Genomic DNA, 18,962 nt, shown 5'->3' with positions numbered 1-18,962 from the left:
CCGGGCGGGGCTGGGCTGTCAGGACCCGAACGCACATGGGTGCTGTGTCCCACAGCCCTGGCTGTGCAGCAGCAGCGCGGGCCGGAGGCACGGGGCGGGCGCGCCTGCTGAGGGCCCTGCTGGAGTGCATGCAGCTTGCTCCCTGCGTCCTCCCTTGGCAGAGCCGAGAAAGCTGACCCTCTCCTCTCTGCCGAGGGCGATGGTCCCATCACGGGGGCGACACCCTCATGACCTCAGCACCCTAAAGCGCCACCTCCCAGCACCATTGCCTGGGGGCGAGGATTTCAACACAGGAATTTGGGGGCCACCAACATTCAGTCCGAAACACGGAGCAGTATGGCTTCTGGCAAAGAATCTTTCCGGGACAGGACGGGACACACCTCAGCCGGCAGGAGCGCCAAGGGCGGGGGGAAGGGTGGGCAGGGCCAGCGAGGGGTTTGGGGCATCTCTGTGGTGTCGGGAGCAGCAGAGGTGGAGGCGGGGTGGGCGGCGGGACCCCACACAGCCCTCCGCCACCTCGCACGCCCGGCGGCCCTGCCCGTGGCGCCCGCAGTCCACAGGGCAGTAAGGCGCGTGGACTGTGCCTCGTGCCCTCAGCTGTCCCAAACTCGCAGACCCGGGTGGACTTCTTTTGGCCCCAAGGCAGCCCCGTGTAGTGCCGAGTCCCGGGTGACAGTGGACACACCAAAGGGCACTGTCGGGGCCACTCGGGGGTCACAGCAGGCTGCGCTGCAGCCTCTCAGACCCCCAGCCTGGGGCCCTGACCTTCTGGGGTGTGTGGGGGCTGGGGGCGCGTCCGCCGTGGGGCTCGTCAGACGGTGGGCTTCGGGCAGCTTGGAGAGCCTGGAGGGCCAAGCAGGGACCACGGCGGGAAGCAGGCTGTGTCTCACACACGGCGGCACCTGGAGTCCGAGCTAAGGGCCAACCCGCGATGTCCGAGCCCGCAGGACCTGCCCTCCACACACCGCTAGCGGGCCTGGCTCCCACGGGAGACCCCCCGGGCCTCACTGGGGTCCCTTTCTCCTGAGCAGGGTGTGGGGGAGGGGCTGCCTCCCGCCACCTGCTGCTGAGCAGAGTCCTCTGGTTGCCGGGAACCCCAGGGCCATGGGGGGAAGGGCCTCCCTCACTCAGCCGGTGGCCGGGAAGCCACTTAAGCCTGAGCTAGCCGCTAGGTGGTGGAACGGGCCCTCCCAGCTCTCCCCCACCCCCCCCAGCGGGGATTGTCCTGGGCATTGTCATGCTGAGGAGGCGCCTCAGGCTACTTCCTCATCTCCGCCAGCAAAAGGGCCCCCTGGCCCCACCCGGCTGCTCAGCAGACCTGGATCCAGGGTGGGGCCAATCGCTATTTGGAAAATCGCTCCTGGAGCAATTTTGATAAAAGTCTTCTCAAAATGCAGGCACTCTGGCTTCAACTGAGGTCGAAAGTGTCTGTCTCCCAGCCCCTGCGGCCCACTCAAGCCAGCCCCCTCCCCGGGGACAGGCCCGGCCTTTGCCTCGAAGCCTTAGTCCCCCACCCTGTTTCCCAGACCTAGCTCAGGCCTGCAGCCCAGGGCTGGTCAGGAGGGTGGGGCTTTGGGAACACCTGGGCCCTGCCGGCTGCGCTGCAGGAGGCTGCCCTCACCTCCCCCCACAGGCCAGGCCAGCTCGGCCAGCCCTTCCCGCCTTCTCCCCCTGGGGCCTGACCACCCGGCTTCTGTGCTGCTGGGCAGTCCGGCCTCTTTGGTGCCCCTGGAGACTGGCCTGAGGGAAGGCCTGGCTACCAACATGAGCCCTCCCAAGCCATTCCGACCCGGCGCTGAGGTTCCCTGCAGAGGCCCCTTCCTATCTAGACGGAAACTGCACACAGCCAGACGAGTCGGGGAGAGCCGTCTTTTTATTGAACATAGGCAGGTGTGGGGCAGGGCGGCAGGTCGGGGTCGGGGCCCAGGGGGGCGCGGCGCTACAACAGGGCTGGAGTGGGCCGGGCCTCACTCCCGCGGGTCCGCCAGGATGCCCCTCTCCGCGGCGGCGCTGCCCAGGATGAAGCCCACCGCCAGGGACACGGTCTGGTCGAAGGAGCCGCGCAGCTGCTCCACGTGCTGGTTCAGGGTCAGCAGCTGGTCGCGCAGGGGGCCCAGGATGGCCACGATGTCGCCCAGATGCCCCAGCGTCTGCAGGAGGGCTGCGTTCAGCGACGGAGGCGCGGACGGCGGAGGCGCGTGGTTTTCCGGGCGGCCGGGCGGCGAGCCGGGATCTTCCCAGGCAGAGTCGGGGAGCGGGGAGTTGGGGGCGTGGAAAGGCGCGTGGTCCTCGGGTCGGCTGGGAGCGGGGGTGAAGGTGGGGTGCGCCGTCGGGGAGGCCGGGGCGCCCGCAGGCTTGGGCGGGGACGAGCTGAACCTGAGCGTCCAGGCGGGGTCCGCATCAGGGTCGCGGACGGCGGGCAGCGGCTGGGCGCCTGGAACGCGAAGCGGATGGTGAGGTCCGGCTCCCGCCGCTTCCCCGCCGCTTCCCCGCCCCTCGCCACCTACCTGGCTCGGCCGGCGTGCTGGGGGCCGGGCGGCGGCCGCGCTGGGGGCGCCCGGGGGAGCGGCGGCGCCCGCGTCTGCGCCCGGTGTCGCCGAGCAGCCCCATGAGCTCGCGGATCTGGGCGTCGAAAGGCCCGGGCGGCTGGTCGTGCGCATCGCGGAGCTTATCCTTGAGGAATTTGTAGCGGCGGCGGCACTGCGCGGGCGTGCGCCGCACCTGCTGGCGGGCCAGCGCCGCGGACACGCGGCGGTAGGTGGGCAGCGCGCGGCGGCGGTCCAGCAGCAGCGCGCGCCACACGGCCGGCTGCAGCAGCGTGCCCAGCAGCAGCTCCGTCTCGTGCGCGCTCCAGGGCGTGCGCTGCGCCGAGCCCGGAGACACCGGCGACCCGGGGGACCCGGGGGACGCGGGCGCCGCCGGCGCGCCGGGCGAGGCGGGCCGTCTGGGCGGGGTCCCCGGGCCGTCCCCGGCCGACCGCAGCTCGGCGTCCGGGCTGGCCGGTGCCAGCGACTCGGGGAGCGGCGGCGGGGGTGGCCGTCGGGGCCGGAGCAGCATCTCGGGGCCGGGGGGCGCGCTGGGGTCCGGGCCGCGGCCCGCGAGGCCGCCCGCACGCGCTCTGAGGATCCTGCGCGCGTCCGGCCGCCGTCGGAGCGGGAGCCCGGCCGGGGCGCCGCGGCCCTCCCCCCGCCCCGCCCCGGCCCGCCCCCTCCGCGCGCCAAGTTCAACGCGCGCCGTGCCGGCGCCCGGGTTTCCCGCCAGCCTTTCGGCCGGAGGCCGCGAGCGCAGGAAAAGACCCCGCCCCCAACCGACGGGGAAGACGCTGCCCAACAGTTGGGGTCGCACTTTTTAAACTGTTTAGTTGAGATGCAAACTAATGCGGTGACGTGACTAGGCGTAAGGGTCAACTCGTGTTTACGCATGTGCCGTGCCCTCTCACCACTGCGCAGATCGGGGGCGTGGAACTTTCTAGCGTCGGGAGGCGCCCTCGCGCCCTCTCCTTGGTGCTTTGTGCGCCCCGGGCTGCTGTTCGCGGATTCGCTCACGCGCCGGCCCCGCCCCGCCCCTCCTCCTGTGCGGGTCCGGTGTGCGCGCCCAAGGTGGCGGTGGCCCCTGCGTGCCAGCAGCGCGGGGCTGGGCCGATCAAGGGCCGCGTGGAGTGGTCAGAAGTGGCGTTGCGATTCACACGTAACACGTCACGGAAAGGCGCTCTGGCCACCGCAGTGGTCAGCGTGCGGTCGGGCCCCTCCCCGAGGTGGGGGACGCGACGGGGGCGCCCAGCGTGGCCGCTTCCGTTCCCCGTCGCGCTAGCAGCCCCAGCCAGAGCGATAGGACAAGAAAAACGGGTAGGCGGCCAGCAGATGGCGAGGAAGAAGTAAAACGTGAGGTGACTGGACACGCCGGGAGCTGCGGGCGGGCTGTTAGGTTAACACGCGAACTTAGCGCGGTCACTGAACGAACCAGCCCTACTGCCGTTCTCTCGGCCAGGTAGGTCGGGCTGACGCCATTTACAAGCAGGTGGCAAAGGGCAGAGCCCTGTGCTGCCCGCCCCGGAGCACCTCGCGCGAGGGCGGCAGGTTTGCTGCAGCTGGCGTGTTAACACTGCCTGGACCACAGACTGCACGCGGTCGTACCGTCCCCCACGGGTCCCAGTTCTGCCCAGGGTCCCGGCCGTGGGCCTGCGTGCAGCCGGAGTTTCTCCTCAGCCGCCCCCGGCCACGGCGGTTTCTTGGCCTTGTTTTCATGTCCTTGACACTCGGAGGATGTGGTTGGGTATCTCGTGGCGGGTATCTCGTGGCAGGTCCTCGTGATGGGACTGGGTTTCGGGTGTGCGGGGAGGAGGGGTGGGGACACCCCCAGCTGCACCTCCGGGGTGTCCGCGTGCTGTTAGGGGTTCTCCTGTAGTGCTCCCCGCCCAGCCCTTCACCCGGCCGCCATGGGTCAGGGTGGACTTGCGGGCGTTTGTCTTTCTCTGGACACTGGTGTCGGGCACTGGGGTTGCCCGGCTCGGCCCTGGGAGTCCTTCGCAGGCTCTTCCTTCCCTCTCGTCCTCGGTCCTCTGACACGCCCCCCCGCCCAGCACTTCCTTGCTTCTGACACCACAAGATGCTCCTGGCCACCTGGTGCCTTCCCTGCCCCAGCCGAATCAGCGGTCCAGCCAGTTCTCCCAAAGTGTGCGCGCGCGTGTGTGTGTGTGCGCACGCGCTCATACAGCACCCAGTATTCCCGGGCCGACTGCCATCCAAGTAGTAACCAAGCCCAACCCTGCTTAGCTCCAGAAATCAGACAGGATCGGGCACGTTCGGCGTGGCATGGCCCTAGGGTGCGTTTTTGGTTTTTGGGGAATGGCACCTGCAAGCCAAGGTCTGGGTACAGGGTTGCTGGCCGTTACAGGGGTGTCACTGCTTCTAAGTCAGTGGTTCTGGGGGAACCCGCCCCAGGGGATACTTGGCAAAGTCTGGCGACGTTGCTGGTGGTCACACTTGGGGGCTGCTGCTTGCACGTGGGTGCAGAGACCCGGGGCACGGCAGCCTCGGCGCAGCGGTCAGTGGACAGGCTCCGTGCCCGCGTAGCTACGCGGGCCGAGGTGTCTCTGTGCACAAGCCCCTTGCCCAGCCCCACCCCGCAGCTGCATCCCGCCCTTGGCCTGGAACGCGACCTCGGCCTGAGCGGCCCCCGGAGGAGCACATCCTCCTCCTGCAGCTCCTGGGCGTGCTCCGGCCAGGCCAAGGGGCTGAGGTGGCGGCGGGGGCGGCCAGCCCAGAGTCCCTGAACACTGCCTGAGCAGCAAGCTCCAGACAGGATGCCGCTGGGCGTGCCCTGCCTGGCGGAGGGGGCAGAAGGCCGGCTGCTGGAGCCCGCGTTGCCAGACCCGGCCACGTGTCCGGGGCCGCTCAGCCTCACAGCACTGTAGTTGCTGACCAGTGTGACAGGCCACTCTGAGCAGTGGCGAGGGCCGTGCCAGTTGACTGTTCTGGAGATTCTGTGGTCAGAGCTGGGGTGAGGACCAGGTGGGCCCCTCTGCGTTCCCCCTGCCCGCCAGCCTGGGCCCTGGCCCCAGGCTGAGGCTTGGCTGTTTGGGTCCCCACGGGAGGCGTGTGCGGGAGGCTTGGTCCTGGGCTGGGCCGGAGCGAGGGCATCTCCACGTCCACGCCTCAGGCTCCCGTGGCTTCTCGAGTGGTCACTGCAGGCGTGGCAGGGGCTTTTGCAGAGCAGCAGCACAGCAGGCTGCGTTCTGTCTGGGCCGGGCGACCTGAGGGGGCATCGGCTTTCAGTTGTGTGGATTCGATTAGGCCCAGTGCCGCGAAGGGAGACCTGTCTTCACGGCACCTTCCTCGAGTCTCAGGTGCTGATTTCAGGTTGGCGACGGCCCAGACTACTTGGCCCCCGTCGGGGACAGTGGGACCCCGACCACAGCAGCGTCATCTCAGAGAGAGGCAGCATGAGCCGTGGGGAAGCGGTCTGGGTAGGGTGATTTTATTCGGGACCCCGTACCAGCGACACGGTGCTGTGCAAACAGCTGCGCGCTAGTGTTCGTCTTGCGGAACTAACATCGCCTCAGGCCTGCGACACTCTCTGTTAAATTCAAATCTGAAAACGTGAGAGTCGATCGGCAGAGCATAATTCTCATATAAAAGCTTAAAAAAAGAGCCACGGCTGCATGGCCAGCGTGTGAGTTCCCTTGCGGCCCAGTGAGGCGGGACCTGGGTGTCTCAGAGGAGTCGGTGGGAAGCGTCCCGGTTTCCCGGGGAACGGTTTTCCTGGGTGCACTGCTAGCTGGTTGCTCTGAAGAATCACTAATTCTAAAACATAGGCGCAGTCGTGGGTTTCGCAGTGATTGGCTAGGGACCAGCAGCAGGGCCTGGGATGGTGCCAGGGGTCTGGCCTCCCGTCGTGGGACGCGCCGGCTCGCCCCGGTCTGAGGGCGCCCCCCACCCACCGGGCAGCACCCAGCAGGCCGCGTGGGAGCAGCCCTCACCTCCTGGTCAGCCTGACGGGGCGCCAGCGAGGGCAAGCTGCGGGGCGTGCGTGCGGCATGCATGGCTGCTGAAGGTGCTGGGAGCGGCCGCGGGCCTGGGGCCCCCAGGACCACGGCGGGGGGGGGGCGGGGAAGGGACGCTCTCAGGCCTGAGGCCTCCAGTGTGGGGCTGCGGCGTCCTGTGCGCTTTGTCAGGAAGCGGAGTGGCCGGTGTCCTGCCGGAGCTGCTCTACGTGGAGGGCGGCACGGGGTGGGGCGTGGGGTGAGGCTGCAAGGCCCTCCGCCGGGAGCGGGGAGGCGGCCGCTCGGATGGGGGGCAAGAGGGGCTGCAGGCTCCAGCACCCCGGGATCGGGGGGGGGGGGAGTGTAAACTGGGGCCCAGGCGGAGGGGCTCAGGACCCCGTGGTTGGTGTGGGGTCAGAGGTCAGTCTTGCTCCTTTGTTGCTGGGCAGATGGAAGCTAGACCCACAAAAACACTGCTGAGTGGGCAACTGATTTCCAAACCTCGGCGCCAGAGGGTGGCTGCGAGGTGGGCGGCGGGGACGGCCATCTCCCCGAAGAGTGTGTGCAGGTCCCGGGGAGCCGACTGCTCTTCAGTTTTTAGCGTTAAGACTGGGTTTTTAAGTCTGCTAGCAGAACAGCCTGACGTCACGGGGCCTGTCCTCGGGGGGTCAGGCCGAACCCCGCGCCCCCTCCTGGCAGGCCCGCGTCTGGGCGGTGTGGGCGGCCCCTTCCCCCAGGCCTGCTGCCGCCGTGGAGCTCGCGGCGTCCTCGTCACTGGAACGTGGCCCTCATCCTGCGGAGCTTGCCCTGAATCCCCCGGCGGTGCTTGTCGCCGGCGGCCCGCTGGGGGCCGGCCCCGCCGCCCGCCGCCAAGGCAGACACGTCGGCCCCGCTGAACCGCGCGATCCTCTGCTGGAGGCAGGACTGCAGCTTGGGGTCGGGGGCGAAGGTGTAGGGGTTCTCCTGGAAGGCGTGTACCTGGCTCGCCACCTTGGCTATGTTCCTGCGGGGGCGGGGAAGGGCGTGTCGGCCGCGGAGCCCCCCGACCCCCGGGCCGAGCTGCGGCTCCACGGAGCCGTCTGTTCGCGAGGCCAAACCTCGTCGCCCGGCTCAGGCCGTTTGTCTGACCTGGCCACAACCATCTGTCCCTCCGTCTGTCCGTCTGCTTGTCATTTCACGCTTACTGCAAGGCGACCCAGGGCCAGCCGCGGGGGGCATGCCGGCGTGGGCGTGCTGGGCGCGCGCTCCGTCACGCACGTGGCCAGTGGTCAGTGGTCAGTGTGTGCTGGGTGCGCGTCTGTGTTCAGTGATGTCAGGGTGGCAGCTTGAGCCACCGCCGTGCGAGGGTTTGCACCCCGGGAACCGGCCAGCGCCGCGAACCAGGGCCGTTTCCCTGGAGAACACAGGTCCGACAGTGACCAGCAACCCCTGGGTGTCATCCCGGAAGACTGGGACCTCGCGGTGGGAGCCAGGGCGGGGCTGGGCCCCGAGGAGCTGTCCCGGCCTGGGTGTGGCGGGGGGGCTGTGCGTCCAGTGCGGGCGGCGTCACCGCCCGCGGTTACTGCGGCCAGGTCCTCGCGCACAGTAGGGACGAGTGGACGCTGCCCTCGGCCTGGGCCTTCCGCCTCGGGCCACCCTGTGAGCCTCGGACGTGAAGCGTGCACCACGCTGCCTCTTAAACACTGTTTTCAAACCGGCGGCCGAGAGGGGGCCTTGCACGGACCCGGGGCGACCTCCAGAGGTCCCTGGGCCGTGTTCGCAGAGCAAGGCCCGCTTCCCTCAACACTGAGGCGCGTGGGACCGGGCCAGGTCCTGACCGGCCCCCACCGGCCTGCCCTGTGGGTGACAGGAGAGGCAGGGAGGTGGGGGTGCAGCGGGGCCTCGGAGGGCGCCCCGCGCTGGCCGAGGCACAGAGGGGCAGTGTTTTCTTCGGCTGGGGCCACAGTGGTGGTTTTGCAGCCAGACCTCCAAGCCGCGCCTGCCAGATGGGCCCCCAGGTGTGCTGGGCCCCCGAGGGGCAGGCCGCGGACCGCTCTGGGTCCCACACGGACAGCCCCCGGGAGAGGGGGGCGTGACACGGGGCCCGGGGGGCGGCGCAGGCGGGCGGATGTGAGGTTCCAGGTGGGCCCGCATCTCCCGCGGGAGGTCCCGGCTGCTTTGGGGCGATGGCCGGGGGCTGCACGTGCCCAGCCGTGGGAGGTGCTGGCACCAGGCTCGCAGAGGAGGAGGGGCTGGAGCTGGCCGGGGTGGGAGGAGGGCCTGGCTGGGCGAGCGTCCGCGGCCCAGGCCTCAGGCGCAGGGCCGGTGGGGAGGCCCTCACCTGAGCTTGCTCCACCTGTGGGCCCCGTTCGTCATGGTGAAGCCACCAGTCTCCAGCTGCTGGATGTGCATGGCCAGCAGGCGCGCCGAGGGCAGGGTGGGCGGGGCGCGGGACCGCCGGCCTTCCATCAGACACAGGCTGTCGCTCTTTAGGAAGACCTGGCCGCCCAGCCAGGCAGGGCAGGAAGACAGGCCGGGGTCAGTCCTGGGCGCCCCGCCAGCGGCCGGCTCAGCCCGGCCGGTCCCAGGAGGCGCCCGGGCGCTGACCCACGGCCCAGGCTGGGCGCACCTCGGGCGTTGGGGCCGGGGGTGGGAAGTGCAGGTGTCGCAGGCCCGACGCCTGTGGGACGGCCGGCCGGCTCCCTCCCCAACGCTCTGCTGTGGGCTCCGGGGGAGCCCAGCCGCCTGAAGGAGAACGAGGCGCGAGCAGGCCAGCCGCAGGGCCCCTGGGGTGTCAGCCGAGGACGCCCCCCCCCCCCCGCAGAGCTGTGTCTGGGGTGGGGCACGTCTGCCCCCCGCGACCTCATGAGGCCACCTCTGCACTCTGCCGGGTGGGCAGCGAGCCCGGGTCCTCTGGGCTCCCGCGCCCAGTGCCGCTGGCCCAGCAGGGGGCGCCGGGTGGCCTGTGACGGGCATGGGGACACGGGCCGGCCTTCGCGGAGGGTCCGTGTGCTGTGGGGCCAGGTGCGGGCTCTGCGGGGCCACCCCCAGGCGTGTGGAGCCTGCGTTGCGGACCCCGGGGGCACGAGCTGCTGGAAGCTCACGCAGAGCGGCGGTACCTCCACGGCCTTCAGCTCCTCCATGACCTCTGCCATCTTCGCAGGTAAAATTCTCCAGGCCTGAAGTGAGAGCACAGGTGAGCCTGCAGGCATGCCGGTGCCCGTACCCCGCGGCACTGGGCCAGGGTCCGCGCGGGGCTGGTGCGGGGTGGCCGCCGGCCCTCCGGGGCACTCACGGACGACTGCCGCACAGCGAGGTGCTCCAGGCCACCCAGGATCTGCATGGCTGTCGCGAAGTTCCTCTGCTCGTAGCAAGACTTCGCAATCAGCAAAAATTTGGACAGCAGAGTCACCTGCAGCTGAAACAGACAGGTAGCGGTGTGTTTGCTCCGCGTCCTCCAGCTGCGACGGCCGCGCGGAGACTTTCGGGGCCCGGCCGTGGGCGCGAGGACCAGGCAGCCGGGCTCAGCTGTGTGTGGGGGAGGGGGACTGGGCAGCAGGGCGGGCGTCCCCGAGAACAGAAAGGCAGGCGCCCAGTGAACGCTCAGATGTGGGCGGACCTCCGCGCCAGGAGCGGGACGGGTGGGGGCGGGGAGGGCAGCCCCCACTGGCGAGGCACAGCCGCTGAGCCTCAGAGGGCAGCCCCGCGCCCCCCGGGCCGGCGCCCCTGCCGCACGCGGTCCTAGCGCCCGGGCGGGCCCAGGGTTCCCGCGCTCCCTCTGGCGCGTCGGGCCTCGGGCGAGCGCGCCCCGCGTGGCCGCAGCGTGCCTTGGACAGCACTTGGATGTCACACAGTGCCGGAGACTGCTGCACGGTTCTGAGCTGACGCCCGCTTTAGGGGCTGTCCGCCGGGTGGGCCAGACACCCTTGCTCCGGGCTCGACCCGTCCGGCCACACGGATGGCCCCTGGTGGCCCCGCCGTGTTCTCCGCTGAGGGCCTTCGTGGAGGGGCACAGGCGCAGCGTGCGCCGTCAAGTGCTTCTGGCTGAGGCCAGCCTGTCGTCTTGTGGTTTGTTTTTTAAAAAGTTTTGTGATTAAAAAAGTACATAATATATAGTCCGCCCACGTCGCCTATTTTGACACTTCTGTAGCATCACCTGGTCGAGTCTCGGGTCTCTGGAACGGCCCCGCCGCGCGGCCCGGGCACCACCCGCCTTCGGCTGGTGCGGCTCGCGGGCCCTCGAGGCACAGAACTGCTCCCCCTGGCCTGCCTGAAGCAGGGTGTCAGTGCAGGCGGAGACACCCCCGGTCCAGGCCAGGGCCCCCGGAGTGGGGGGCTGGGCTCGCCTGGACCACCGACCTGTTTCACGTTCTCTCCTAGTTGGCTCAGGACACACAATGTGCTGCTGTAGGGGGTGCGGCGGTGGCTGAGTCAACCCCACCCCCGAACAGCTCGGGAGAGGGGGACAGTTGGGAGCCCCCGTCCCCAGCCTGGGGAGGTCGCTCAGGCTGGAGCGTGGACGGGCCCCCGGGGTGCACTGTGGCCTGGCCACAGGGCCCAGACTGCGTGGGGGGCTGGGTGAGGCGGGCGGGTCTGTGACGGTGACTGTGTGTGACCCACGCACGGAGGTTCCACGGAAGACCAGCGTCCAGGCCGCTGCGGCCGGGGGCAGCCGGACGCCGTCCGGTGTCACCGCTGCTTCCCTGGTCTGGGCTGGGCTCTGCGGAACCCCTGCCCCGGGGGCCGTCACGTCAGGTCCCACAGGGAGCCGCGGGCCCCGTGCCGTTGGCCCCCACGCCCCGCTCTGAGCTCAGAGTCACGGGGGCGCCCACCTTGGAGGTGTGGCAGGTGACGATCTCCGCGGCCACCCACGTGCTGACGTCGTCCGCACTGCGCAGGAGCCTCAGCAGGTACTTGTCCTGGACGTAGCTGGGCGGAAACAAGCTGCAGGTTTTGGCTGGCAGAGACTCGGAAGTGGCTCTGGAAGAGATGTGTGTGTCACAGAGAGGCCACCGCAGGGTCCCAGGGTGGGGCCAGGCCAGGCGGAGTGCGGAGGGCCCGGCTCCGGGCGCTTGTGGCTCCAGCATGGCCCTTTGGCCGAGGGTGTCCACCAGACACTTAGGCGTAGCCCCCAAGCCCCTCCCGCTGGCCGTCCATCCCGGGTCGCTGGGTGGCACTCACTTGGGGATGGCGGCACTCTGGTCCGTGACGCCCAGGGCCCGTGAGTTTAAGAAGTGGACTGGATGGCACTTTTGAAATAACTCCTGCCGGAGACAAGGACACACACAGGGCACCTCCTCAGGGACCCCGTGGGCGCTCGGCGTCCCAGAGAGCAGGTGGGGGCGTCTCGGCTGTCACGGGTTTGACGCCTGCCCAGCACGGGGTAGGGTCCGGCCCCAGGGACCCTGGCAGCCTGCCCAGCCGGGGTCATGCTGGGTCACTGTCATGCTGTCACCTCAGGGTGGTGGCCTGGGAAGGGATGCCTGGAGGCTCCAGGGTGGAGGAGGCTGGTGGCTCGCGGTGGTGCGCACGGCACCCTCCAGGGCCTGCGAGGTGGGGGTGTCGGACGCTGGAGCTGCCGGGGGGCCGGCCGTACGTGCCCATTGTGGGCCCAGAGCCAGAGCCTGTCCCTGGTCCTGCTTTGGGAGGCAGCTCCCCGCGGCCTGCGCGTCCGGCCGCCTTCCCGGTGTGCCCACGTGCCCCTCCGGCAAACGGCCGTGGGGCCCGCACCGCGCCTCACCTGCTGTAGCAGTGTCAGCTGGGCGAACAGCTGGTGGGCGCTGTACTCCGTCAGGAAGTACGGCCCCTTCATGCTGGCCTTGGCGTAGGGGCCACAGAAGTCCTCCAAGAAGCAGGGTTTGGGCAGGGCGGACGCGATGGTGTACTGGCGCTCCTTGTGGTGGGGCAGCGCCAGCCCGTTGCTCCGGGACAGCCTCCAGGGGAAGCTCTGCGGGGCCGGCGGGTCGGGCGGCGGGGTTGGGCGGCGGGGTCGGGCGGCGGGTCGGGCGGCGGGGTCGGGCGGCGGGGTCAGATGGCGGGTCGGGCAGCGGGGTCAGGCGGCGGGTCGGGTGGCGGGGTCAGATGGCGGGTCGGGCGGCAGGTCGGGTGGCGGGGTCAGATGGCGGGTCGGGCGGCGGGTCGGGCGGCGGGTCGAGTGGCGGGCAAGGGGTCAGGGGAGCACCCAGGTGGGCTCCAGGCCCCGGTCTGTTCAGACTGGCTCAACTAGAGCCTCTCAGCAAGTCCCTCCCGCCTGTGGCCCTGTGGGCTCAAGGACACCTGCTCTGGTCACTTAGTGGGTCTCCGCAGACTGAGCTGCGGAAGTTTGAGGCCGTCCCCACGTGTCGTGGAAGGTCCCTCAGACTCTGCCATTGTCCCAGGCTATTTCCTGACAGTGCTTTCCACTTGGACCTCTGGTCCCCGGGTCAGGGAGGTGAGGTCACCTGAGTGCCCGGCCAGGGCCTCTGCTGTCCTTCCCAGGGCGAGGGGGCAGGAAGTGCAGCCCCACACATCTGGCCCTGGGACTGGCAGGAAGGGAGTGTGCGTGCACGTGCAGTCACGTGTGAGTGCTGCGTGTCCGTGTGCACACACACGCGGGACCCCTGGGCCCTCCCCCGAGGAGACCCCCACCTTGCGGGCGATGCCGTCTTCCGAGAGCCTCCTGCAGAGGGCGTTGAGCGGCCTGACGTCCTCCTCGGCTTCCCGGGGGTCCCCCAGGTCTGTGCCGCGTGGGGCGCCCTCCGATGCCCGCCGGTCAGTTCCCACCTCCAGGAGGCCCAGCAGGTGCTCCGCGGAGCCATCCAGGGGCAGGATCTGGACAGGGGCAGAGGTCACCGCCGGTCCCTGATGGGGCAGTGCTGCTGCGGGCCGGCCGCCGCCCACCCGCGGTCACCTTGGAGGAGATGAAGCCCTCGAGCCTGGCCACCAGGGCGGCGTTCCGGGCGAGGTCCACGGCCTGGCAGTCCTCCACCCAGGCCTGCAGCAGGCAGAAGCTGCGCCTGTAGATCTTGGAGAAGGTGGAGCTGGGGTCCTGCTGGGCTCTGCGGGAAGAGGGGGGCCTGAGCCGCTCGGGGCCCATGCCCTGGTCGCCCTGCCCTCCCGGGGACAGGAGTGGAGGCACCAGCCTCATGGTGGGGGCCCAGGGCTTGGCGTCCCAGGCAGGGCCTGTGTCCCTCCTGCACCTGCCCTGGTGCCCGTTCTGGAGCACCCGCCGCCCCCACGGCACAGGACGTGGGGGCAGGAGGCCGCTCGCAGTCGGCAGGGTGGGAGCCAGGCCGCGCCTGTGGGGAGTCAGGGCGGGGTGTCCCGTGAGCCCCCTCCCCACAAGGAGGGCGCCGACGCGGTGGCCCAAGGCTGCCCCTGGCCTCCGGTGGTGGGAGGGTCACCGGGGTGTGCGGTGGGGGCCGACGAGCCAGCTCGGACTCCAGGCCGGAGCGCGCCGCGCACCGCCCACCGCCCCGGCCTGTCCGTGGTGGCTGCGGGTTGGAGGCTGACGGCCTGCGGGACTGCGGGACCCTCCTCGCTTGGTGTCTTGACGCCAACCGGCCTTTCGGGCAGTCCCTGCCCCACCCCCAAGGGCATCGGTGGCCTCTGCTGGGCCCGTCTCTGCCGCAGTGAGCCCCTGGCCCCGCCGGCCGTGCGCACCTGGCCAGGGTGCTGTCCATGCGGTCGAGGAGGAAGTGCAGGAAGTCCTGGGGCGTGCAGAAGTAGCGGAAGGTGTAGAGGAACTGCTGCACGTAGCCCTCCAGGAAGGCGCCGCTGCACAGAGGGGGCCGTCAGACCGCCGCCCGCCGGCCCTCAGCCCCTCGGCCCTGCCGCCCGCCGCCCCTCAGCCCTGCTGCCTGGCACCCGCCGCCTTCCCCTGCACTGCAGGGGGCTGGCTCCCCCACCTTCACTAGCGGTGCTGGGGTAGACGCACGGGAGTGCGAGCGTGTGTGTGAGCAGGACTGTGTGTGAACTCAGGGTGAGATGTGAGCAACTGTGAGTCCGGGGAGTGAGAAAGGGGGGGCCTGATAAGACTGCCCCCCAGCTGCTGGAGGAGCTGCAGGTGACCAGTCACCTGGTCACCCCAGGGCCTCTGTGGCTGGGGACACTGCGGCCAGGCTTGGCCAGAGACCAGGCAGCCGGCAGCCCGGGCAGCCCTGCAGAGGTGTCCCCACAGGCCATCCTGCCTTCTGAGTGCTCAGCCATGTGAAATGCTGTGCATGTGCGCACACACAACGCACACGCGCGTACACACATGCATGCACACACATTTATGCACGCACGCACACATGCACACGTGCACACGCGGTGGGCCCGTGATGCACCTGCTGTGCTGAGGAGGAGGCCGAGGCCAGAGTCTCGGCTGGCCTGGAGGCACACCCAGGTGCGGCCCACCTTGGAGGAGGGGGGCGCCCCCAAGAGCCTCCCTTGGTGCTCCTTGCTGATACTTGGCCATCAGTTTTGGGGTGACCTCTGGAGCCCTAAAGTGTGTTATGGGTGGCACAGTGGCTCCATGCCTGGTATGTGCCAGGCCACTGGGCTGAGAGCCTGCTGGGGACACGGGGCTGCGTCTGCAGACATGGGGCGCAGTGCTGGGGGCGGCCCTGGGTCCGTGGCGCCTGTGTGACAGGGCGGTGGTCGTGCTGCAGGGTGAGCACGTGCACTTATTAGTCAGGCTCTGATGAACCCAACTGGTGCTCACGCCCAGAGCTGGTGGCTGCGGAAATCCCGCAGTCCCTGGGAGCCAGACTCAGTCAAGTGGACGGGGTCCAGGCGTGGCTCCGTGGCTCCCGGGGGCATTTAGTTGGAGAAGGCTGCTGGACAGCTAATCGAGCCCTTTCCCCAGAGTGCCTGCCGGGGTACCCCTGCGACCCACGGGTTCGTGTCCGGCGGCTCTGAGGCTGCTCAGGCCAGGAGCCTGGCCAAGGACGCACGTGGCAGCTAACAGGTGGACCCAGAGCTCTGGTGGGAAGCTTTTCTTACTGAATTAGAGAAGGTGCAGGCCACGGGGGTCGGGGGTGGGCGGCGGCTCCTCCCACTGCCCCTCTGCAGGCCTCTTTGTTCCCGGCCCCCTGGGCTCTGAGGCTGGTGGTGACCGGGACCCCAGCCGCACCTGGAGTAGAGGTAGGCCATGAGCCCCAGCGGCGTGCCGGCCTGCAGGACGCGGGCCTCCTGGTGCCTGCCGGCACGCGGCTGCTTGCTGACGTTGTAGAAGATGAGGGACGAGGACTCGTCCAGGGGGCTGAAGTCCAGCGTGTCGCAGTGGGCTGCTGCCACGTTCACCACCATGGGCAGGGCGCAGGGCTCCAGGCCCCACTGCTCGGCGTACAGGACCTGGGGGGAGTGGCCACTGTGTGGCTGGCCTGCTGCCGCCAGGCACGTGCGGGTCACATGTGCCTGGTCACCCTGCCACTGACCCCAGGGGCTGGTGCGGTTCGAGGGGCCCCAGACTAGGGGGGCGGAAAGGCAGGACTCACCTGCAGGTACCTCTTGGCCAGCCCGAGGAACTGCGCCCGGGACTGCATCTCCTCCAGCTGCCCCCTCAGTCTGGACAGCATGGTCTTCACCTCCGATCCTGGGGGAGGACGGAGTCAGCGGCCGGGGCGGGGCTTCGGGGCAGGGCTTCGAGGGCGGGGCCAGCGGCGGGGGCGGGGCTGCTGGGGCGGGGCCAGCGGCGGGGGCGGGGCTTCGGGGGCGGGGTCAGCGGCCGGGGAGGGGCGGGCGCGCGCGCTACCTCTGGTGCGCTTCTCCTTCTGCAGGAGCTTCTGGTAGAACTTGAGGGTCTTCCCGTAGTTCCTCTTCTCCATCATGAGCTGCTGCTCCAGCTCCTGGGGGTGAACGGTCAGCCAGGGCGGCCCCTCCCTCCCGCCGCGCTCGCCCCGCTCCCTGCTCCCTGGCTCGTCACTGGCACCACTGGAGCCACGTCAGCATGCGGGGGAGCGCGGGACACGGGACTGTGGGACACGCGGAGCTCACGAGGGCTTGGAGCCTGCCGTGGGTGGCCGGGGGCGGGTGGTACAGGTGGGAAGTGAACATCCCAGGAAACGGGGTTTGGCCAAAGAAGTGGATTCAATGGACCCGCTTACAAAAATGAGGCCCCTTAAAAGCGAGGCAGCTGGTGGCCCTTTAGCAATCCCCCAGGACGGAAAGGGGAGCAGAGAGGTATGGGGTCGGCGTCCAGGGCCGGGACCCAGACCTGCCCCCAGGCAGTTCTGCACCCCGGGACCTCCTGGGGCCTGGGGATCAGCTGCGGGTGGCAGCTCTCCCCCCACCTCCCCGGCCTATGCGGCCCGTGAGGCCCCTCCATGGCCCCCAGCCTCACCCAGCACCCCTCGGCCACAGGTGCACCCATGGGGCCCACGCTCTGGGGCCCTGAGTCCTGGCAAATCTGCCCTTGTGGAGTGAGACCCCTGCCCAGCCCTGCTGCCTCTCCTGGGACCGCTGGGCGCTGCGGGCGCCAGAGGTCTGGTCGGCCTCCCCGGACCATGTCCTGTGCGCCTGTGGCGGCCTCGGCTTTAACGTAAATCCCGAACACGCCTGACAACGTGGAACCGGCCAGCGAGTCCTGCTGCCCTCGTGGGGCTTCTGTCCGGAGCCTTCAGCCGGTTGCATCTCCACGAGGAACTGGCCCTAAGGCCCCGGGCTGCAGGGCAGCGGCCTCCGGATCCACTTCATCCCCATGGCACTGGGCCAGCCAGCTCCTTCCTGGGGAACGGTTCTGTGTTCGGGGGGAGGGGCCGCGCCACCCCCGCAGCCTCCTGCCGTCCGGTGGCCAGAGTCCGATAGTCACACAGCAGGGGGCAGGTCGGCCCGAGAACAGCGAACATCAGAACCACCAGGGCGCAGCGGTCCGCGTGAGCAGGGCCTGGAGTCCCGGGGCCGTTGGCGGGACATGGGGCCAGCTTCTCCTGCCGGAGGACAGGCGAGGGTCGGGCAGAGGCCCAGGGACCCTCGGACTCCTGGGGAGGCTGCCTCCTGTTGGCCAGGCGCAAGGGCCCAGGTCCTCATCCCGGAAATCGACTTGGCCCAGACGCAAGCGAGCTCCCGACTCACGGTCCTGACTGTGGCCTGCGTCATCGGTGGCGGCTGTTGCTGACTGGTGTGGACGTCTGCGTGCCCTGTCTCTGGCGGTGCGGCTGAGAACGTGGGGCCCATGCCGTGTCCCTCCTGGTGCTGGTACTCGGACAGCGTGCACCCTGCGAGCTGGCACGGACGGGCACAGCGCACCCCTCTGCCCAGGCTCGGCCGTTCCACGAGTCCCCGAGCCCCTGGGCCCTCCTCCCGCTCGGCCCCGTGCAGGCTGCGGGGAGGCTGCCTCCACCGGACGCGCGTGGCGTGTTGGCTCAGGCTGCACGAAGGCGTCTGTGTGAAGTGGGGGGTTGGGGGGGGGGCTGCCGAGCGTCGCCACGAGCTGCCCCGAGCTGCGGACACTTCATTCTCCTGGTCGGTGTTTTGAAGGAGGGCCTGGGCTCTGACGTCCCCGCCTGTGCCCCAGTCTGGCTCCCCGTGTGACAGCTGGCGGCCTGGGGAACTGGTCGCCGGGGGGCGAAGGGCAGGGCGTGTGTGGGACCTGCCATCCGGGCGAGGCCGCTGGCCGCGGTGTCTCCAGTGCTGAGTGAGCGGGAGCCGTCGCTGCCCGAGCCGGAGCCGCACGCGCCGGCAGCCGCCTCGCGGATCCGGGACGTTCCAGCGTGTGGGGAAGTCCTGGCGAGCGGCGCCCGCACTCTGCGGCCTGACGCCTGGTGTGCGAGGCCCCAGCGTCCCGGCAGCCCCGTGGGCCGCTCCCCTGTGGCCGACCCCCCCCCCCCCACTGCCAGGAAGGGACAGACCCGCCCACCTGCTTCCGACTGGAATGGCGCCCGCGGTTCCGGTCCTCGGTCCCTGGTGCCAGCACGCGCCATTCCAGCACTGATTTTGTCCTTTGACTTATTTAAAAAAATGCTACTTTGAAATCTTTTATTATGACAAAACATACACGATGTTAAATTTGCCGTTTTAGCCATTCTTCGTCGCGCAGCTCGGCGGCGTCGGGGACTCGCGGTGTCGCGCGGCGGCCCCCACCGTCGCGCCCGGAGCCTTCTCATCTCCCCAGACTGAGACTTCGAGCCCGTTAGCTGCTGACGCCGCCACCTGTCCCCACGGCTTCGATGGCTCCAGGGGCCCCCTGCAGGCGGGTCGTACGGCATCGGCCCCTTCCCTCAGCGCGACGTCCTCTCGGGCCCCCCGGCTGCCGACGCGCCGCGGCTTCCGCACACGCCGCCCGGCCCGGCGCCGTTCCCTCCGACGCGCAGCAGCTTCTGACTCTGACGACGCGCAGTCTGTTGAGTTCTGTTTCTGCTGCCTGGGCCATCACGCCCGGGAGGTCGCGGGCACACTGGGCCGTGGGGCCTCCCGTGCTGCTCCCGAGAGTTGCGCAGACGCAGCTCTTGTGTTTAGGTCTTCGGCTTCCTCAGCGAACGTCTGATTGTGGTCGAGGGACGGGGCCGACTTCACGCCTTCGCCCGTGGACGTCCACCGGCCC

The 18,962-nt window shown here is 69.7% G+C and overlaps 2 protein-coding genes across 3 annotated transcripts in view; both read right to left on the bottom strand.

Moving 5' to 3' along the window:
* Positions 1–1,896: 1,896 nt before the first annotated feature.
* On the bottom strand, positions 1,897–3,057 carry UTF1 (undifferentiated embryonic cell transcription factor 1). Its single transcript, XM_016157522.2, has 2 exons — positions 2,508–3,057; positions 1,897–2,434 (listed from the first exon to the last, which is right to left on the bottom strand). The coding sequence occupies exons 1-2, from the start codon at positions 3,055–3,057 to the stop codon at positions 1,968–1,970; spliced, it is 1,017 nt and encodes a 338-aa protein (XP_016013008.2). The 3' UTR covers positions 1,897–1,967.
* A 2,423-nt stretch (positions 3,058–5,480) lies between these two features.
* Positions 5,481–18,962, bottom strand: part of KNDC1 (kinase non-catalytic C-lobe domain containing 1) — a 35,336-nt gene continuing 21,854 nt past the window's right edge. The window contains exons 18-30 of one of the 2 annotated variants that reach the window (XM_036223505.1): positions 16,176–16,269; positions 15,919–16,016; positions 15,555–15,775; positions 14,102–14,215; positions 13,350–13,497; positions 13,088–13,270; positions 12,201–12,407; positions 11,642–11,724; positions 11,293–11,440; positions 9,756–9,872; positions 9,580–9,639; positions 8,802–8,959; positions 5,481–7,484 (exon numbers count right to left, since the gene is read on the bottom strand). In XM_036223505.1, the coding sequence (XP_036079398.1) occupies positions 7,253–7,484; positions 8,802–8,959; positions 9,580–9,639; positions 9,756–9,872; positions 11,293–11,440; positions 11,642–11,724; positions 12,201–12,407; positions 13,088–13,270; positions 13,350–13,497; positions 14,102–14,215; positions 15,555–15,775; positions 15,919–16,016; positions 16,176–16,269 (1,863 nt within the window). In that variant the 3' untranslated portion in view covers positions 5,481–7,252. Of the gene's footprint in view, positions 7,485–8,801; positions 8,960–9,579; positions 9,640–9,755; positions 9,879–11,292; positions 11,441–11,641; positions 11,725–12,200; positions 12,408–13,087; positions 13,271–13,349; positions 13,498–14,101; positions 14,216–15,554; positions 15,776–15,918; positions 16,017–16,175; positions 16,270–18,962 lie in introns of both variants that reach the window. The other variant, XM_036223504.1, reaches the window with a different exon arrangement.

The sequence above is a fragment of the Rousettus aegyptiacus genome, unplaced genomic scaffold, assembly GCF_014176215.1.
Source record: "Rousettus aegyptiacus isolate mRouAeg1 unplaced genomic scaffold, mRouAeg1.p scaffold_m13_p_6, whole genome shotgun sequence".
Lineage (NCBI taxonomy): Eukaryota > Metazoa > Chordata > Mammalia > Chiroptera > Pteropodidae > Rousettus > Rousettus aegyptiacus.
This window is presented reverse-complemented; position numbering and strand designations above follow the sequence as displayed.

Bases quoted from the DNA above. Each gene is read 5' to 3' on its own strand.
- UTF1 (XM_016157522.2), bottom strand. From the start codon at position 3,057: ATGCTGCTCCGGCCCCGACGGCCACCCCCGCCGCCGCTCCCCGAGTCG. The intron at 2,435-2,507 runs GTAGGTGGCGAG...TTCGCGTTCCAG, and splicing joins CAGCACGCCGGCCGAGCCAG to GCGCCCAGCCGCTGCCCGCC.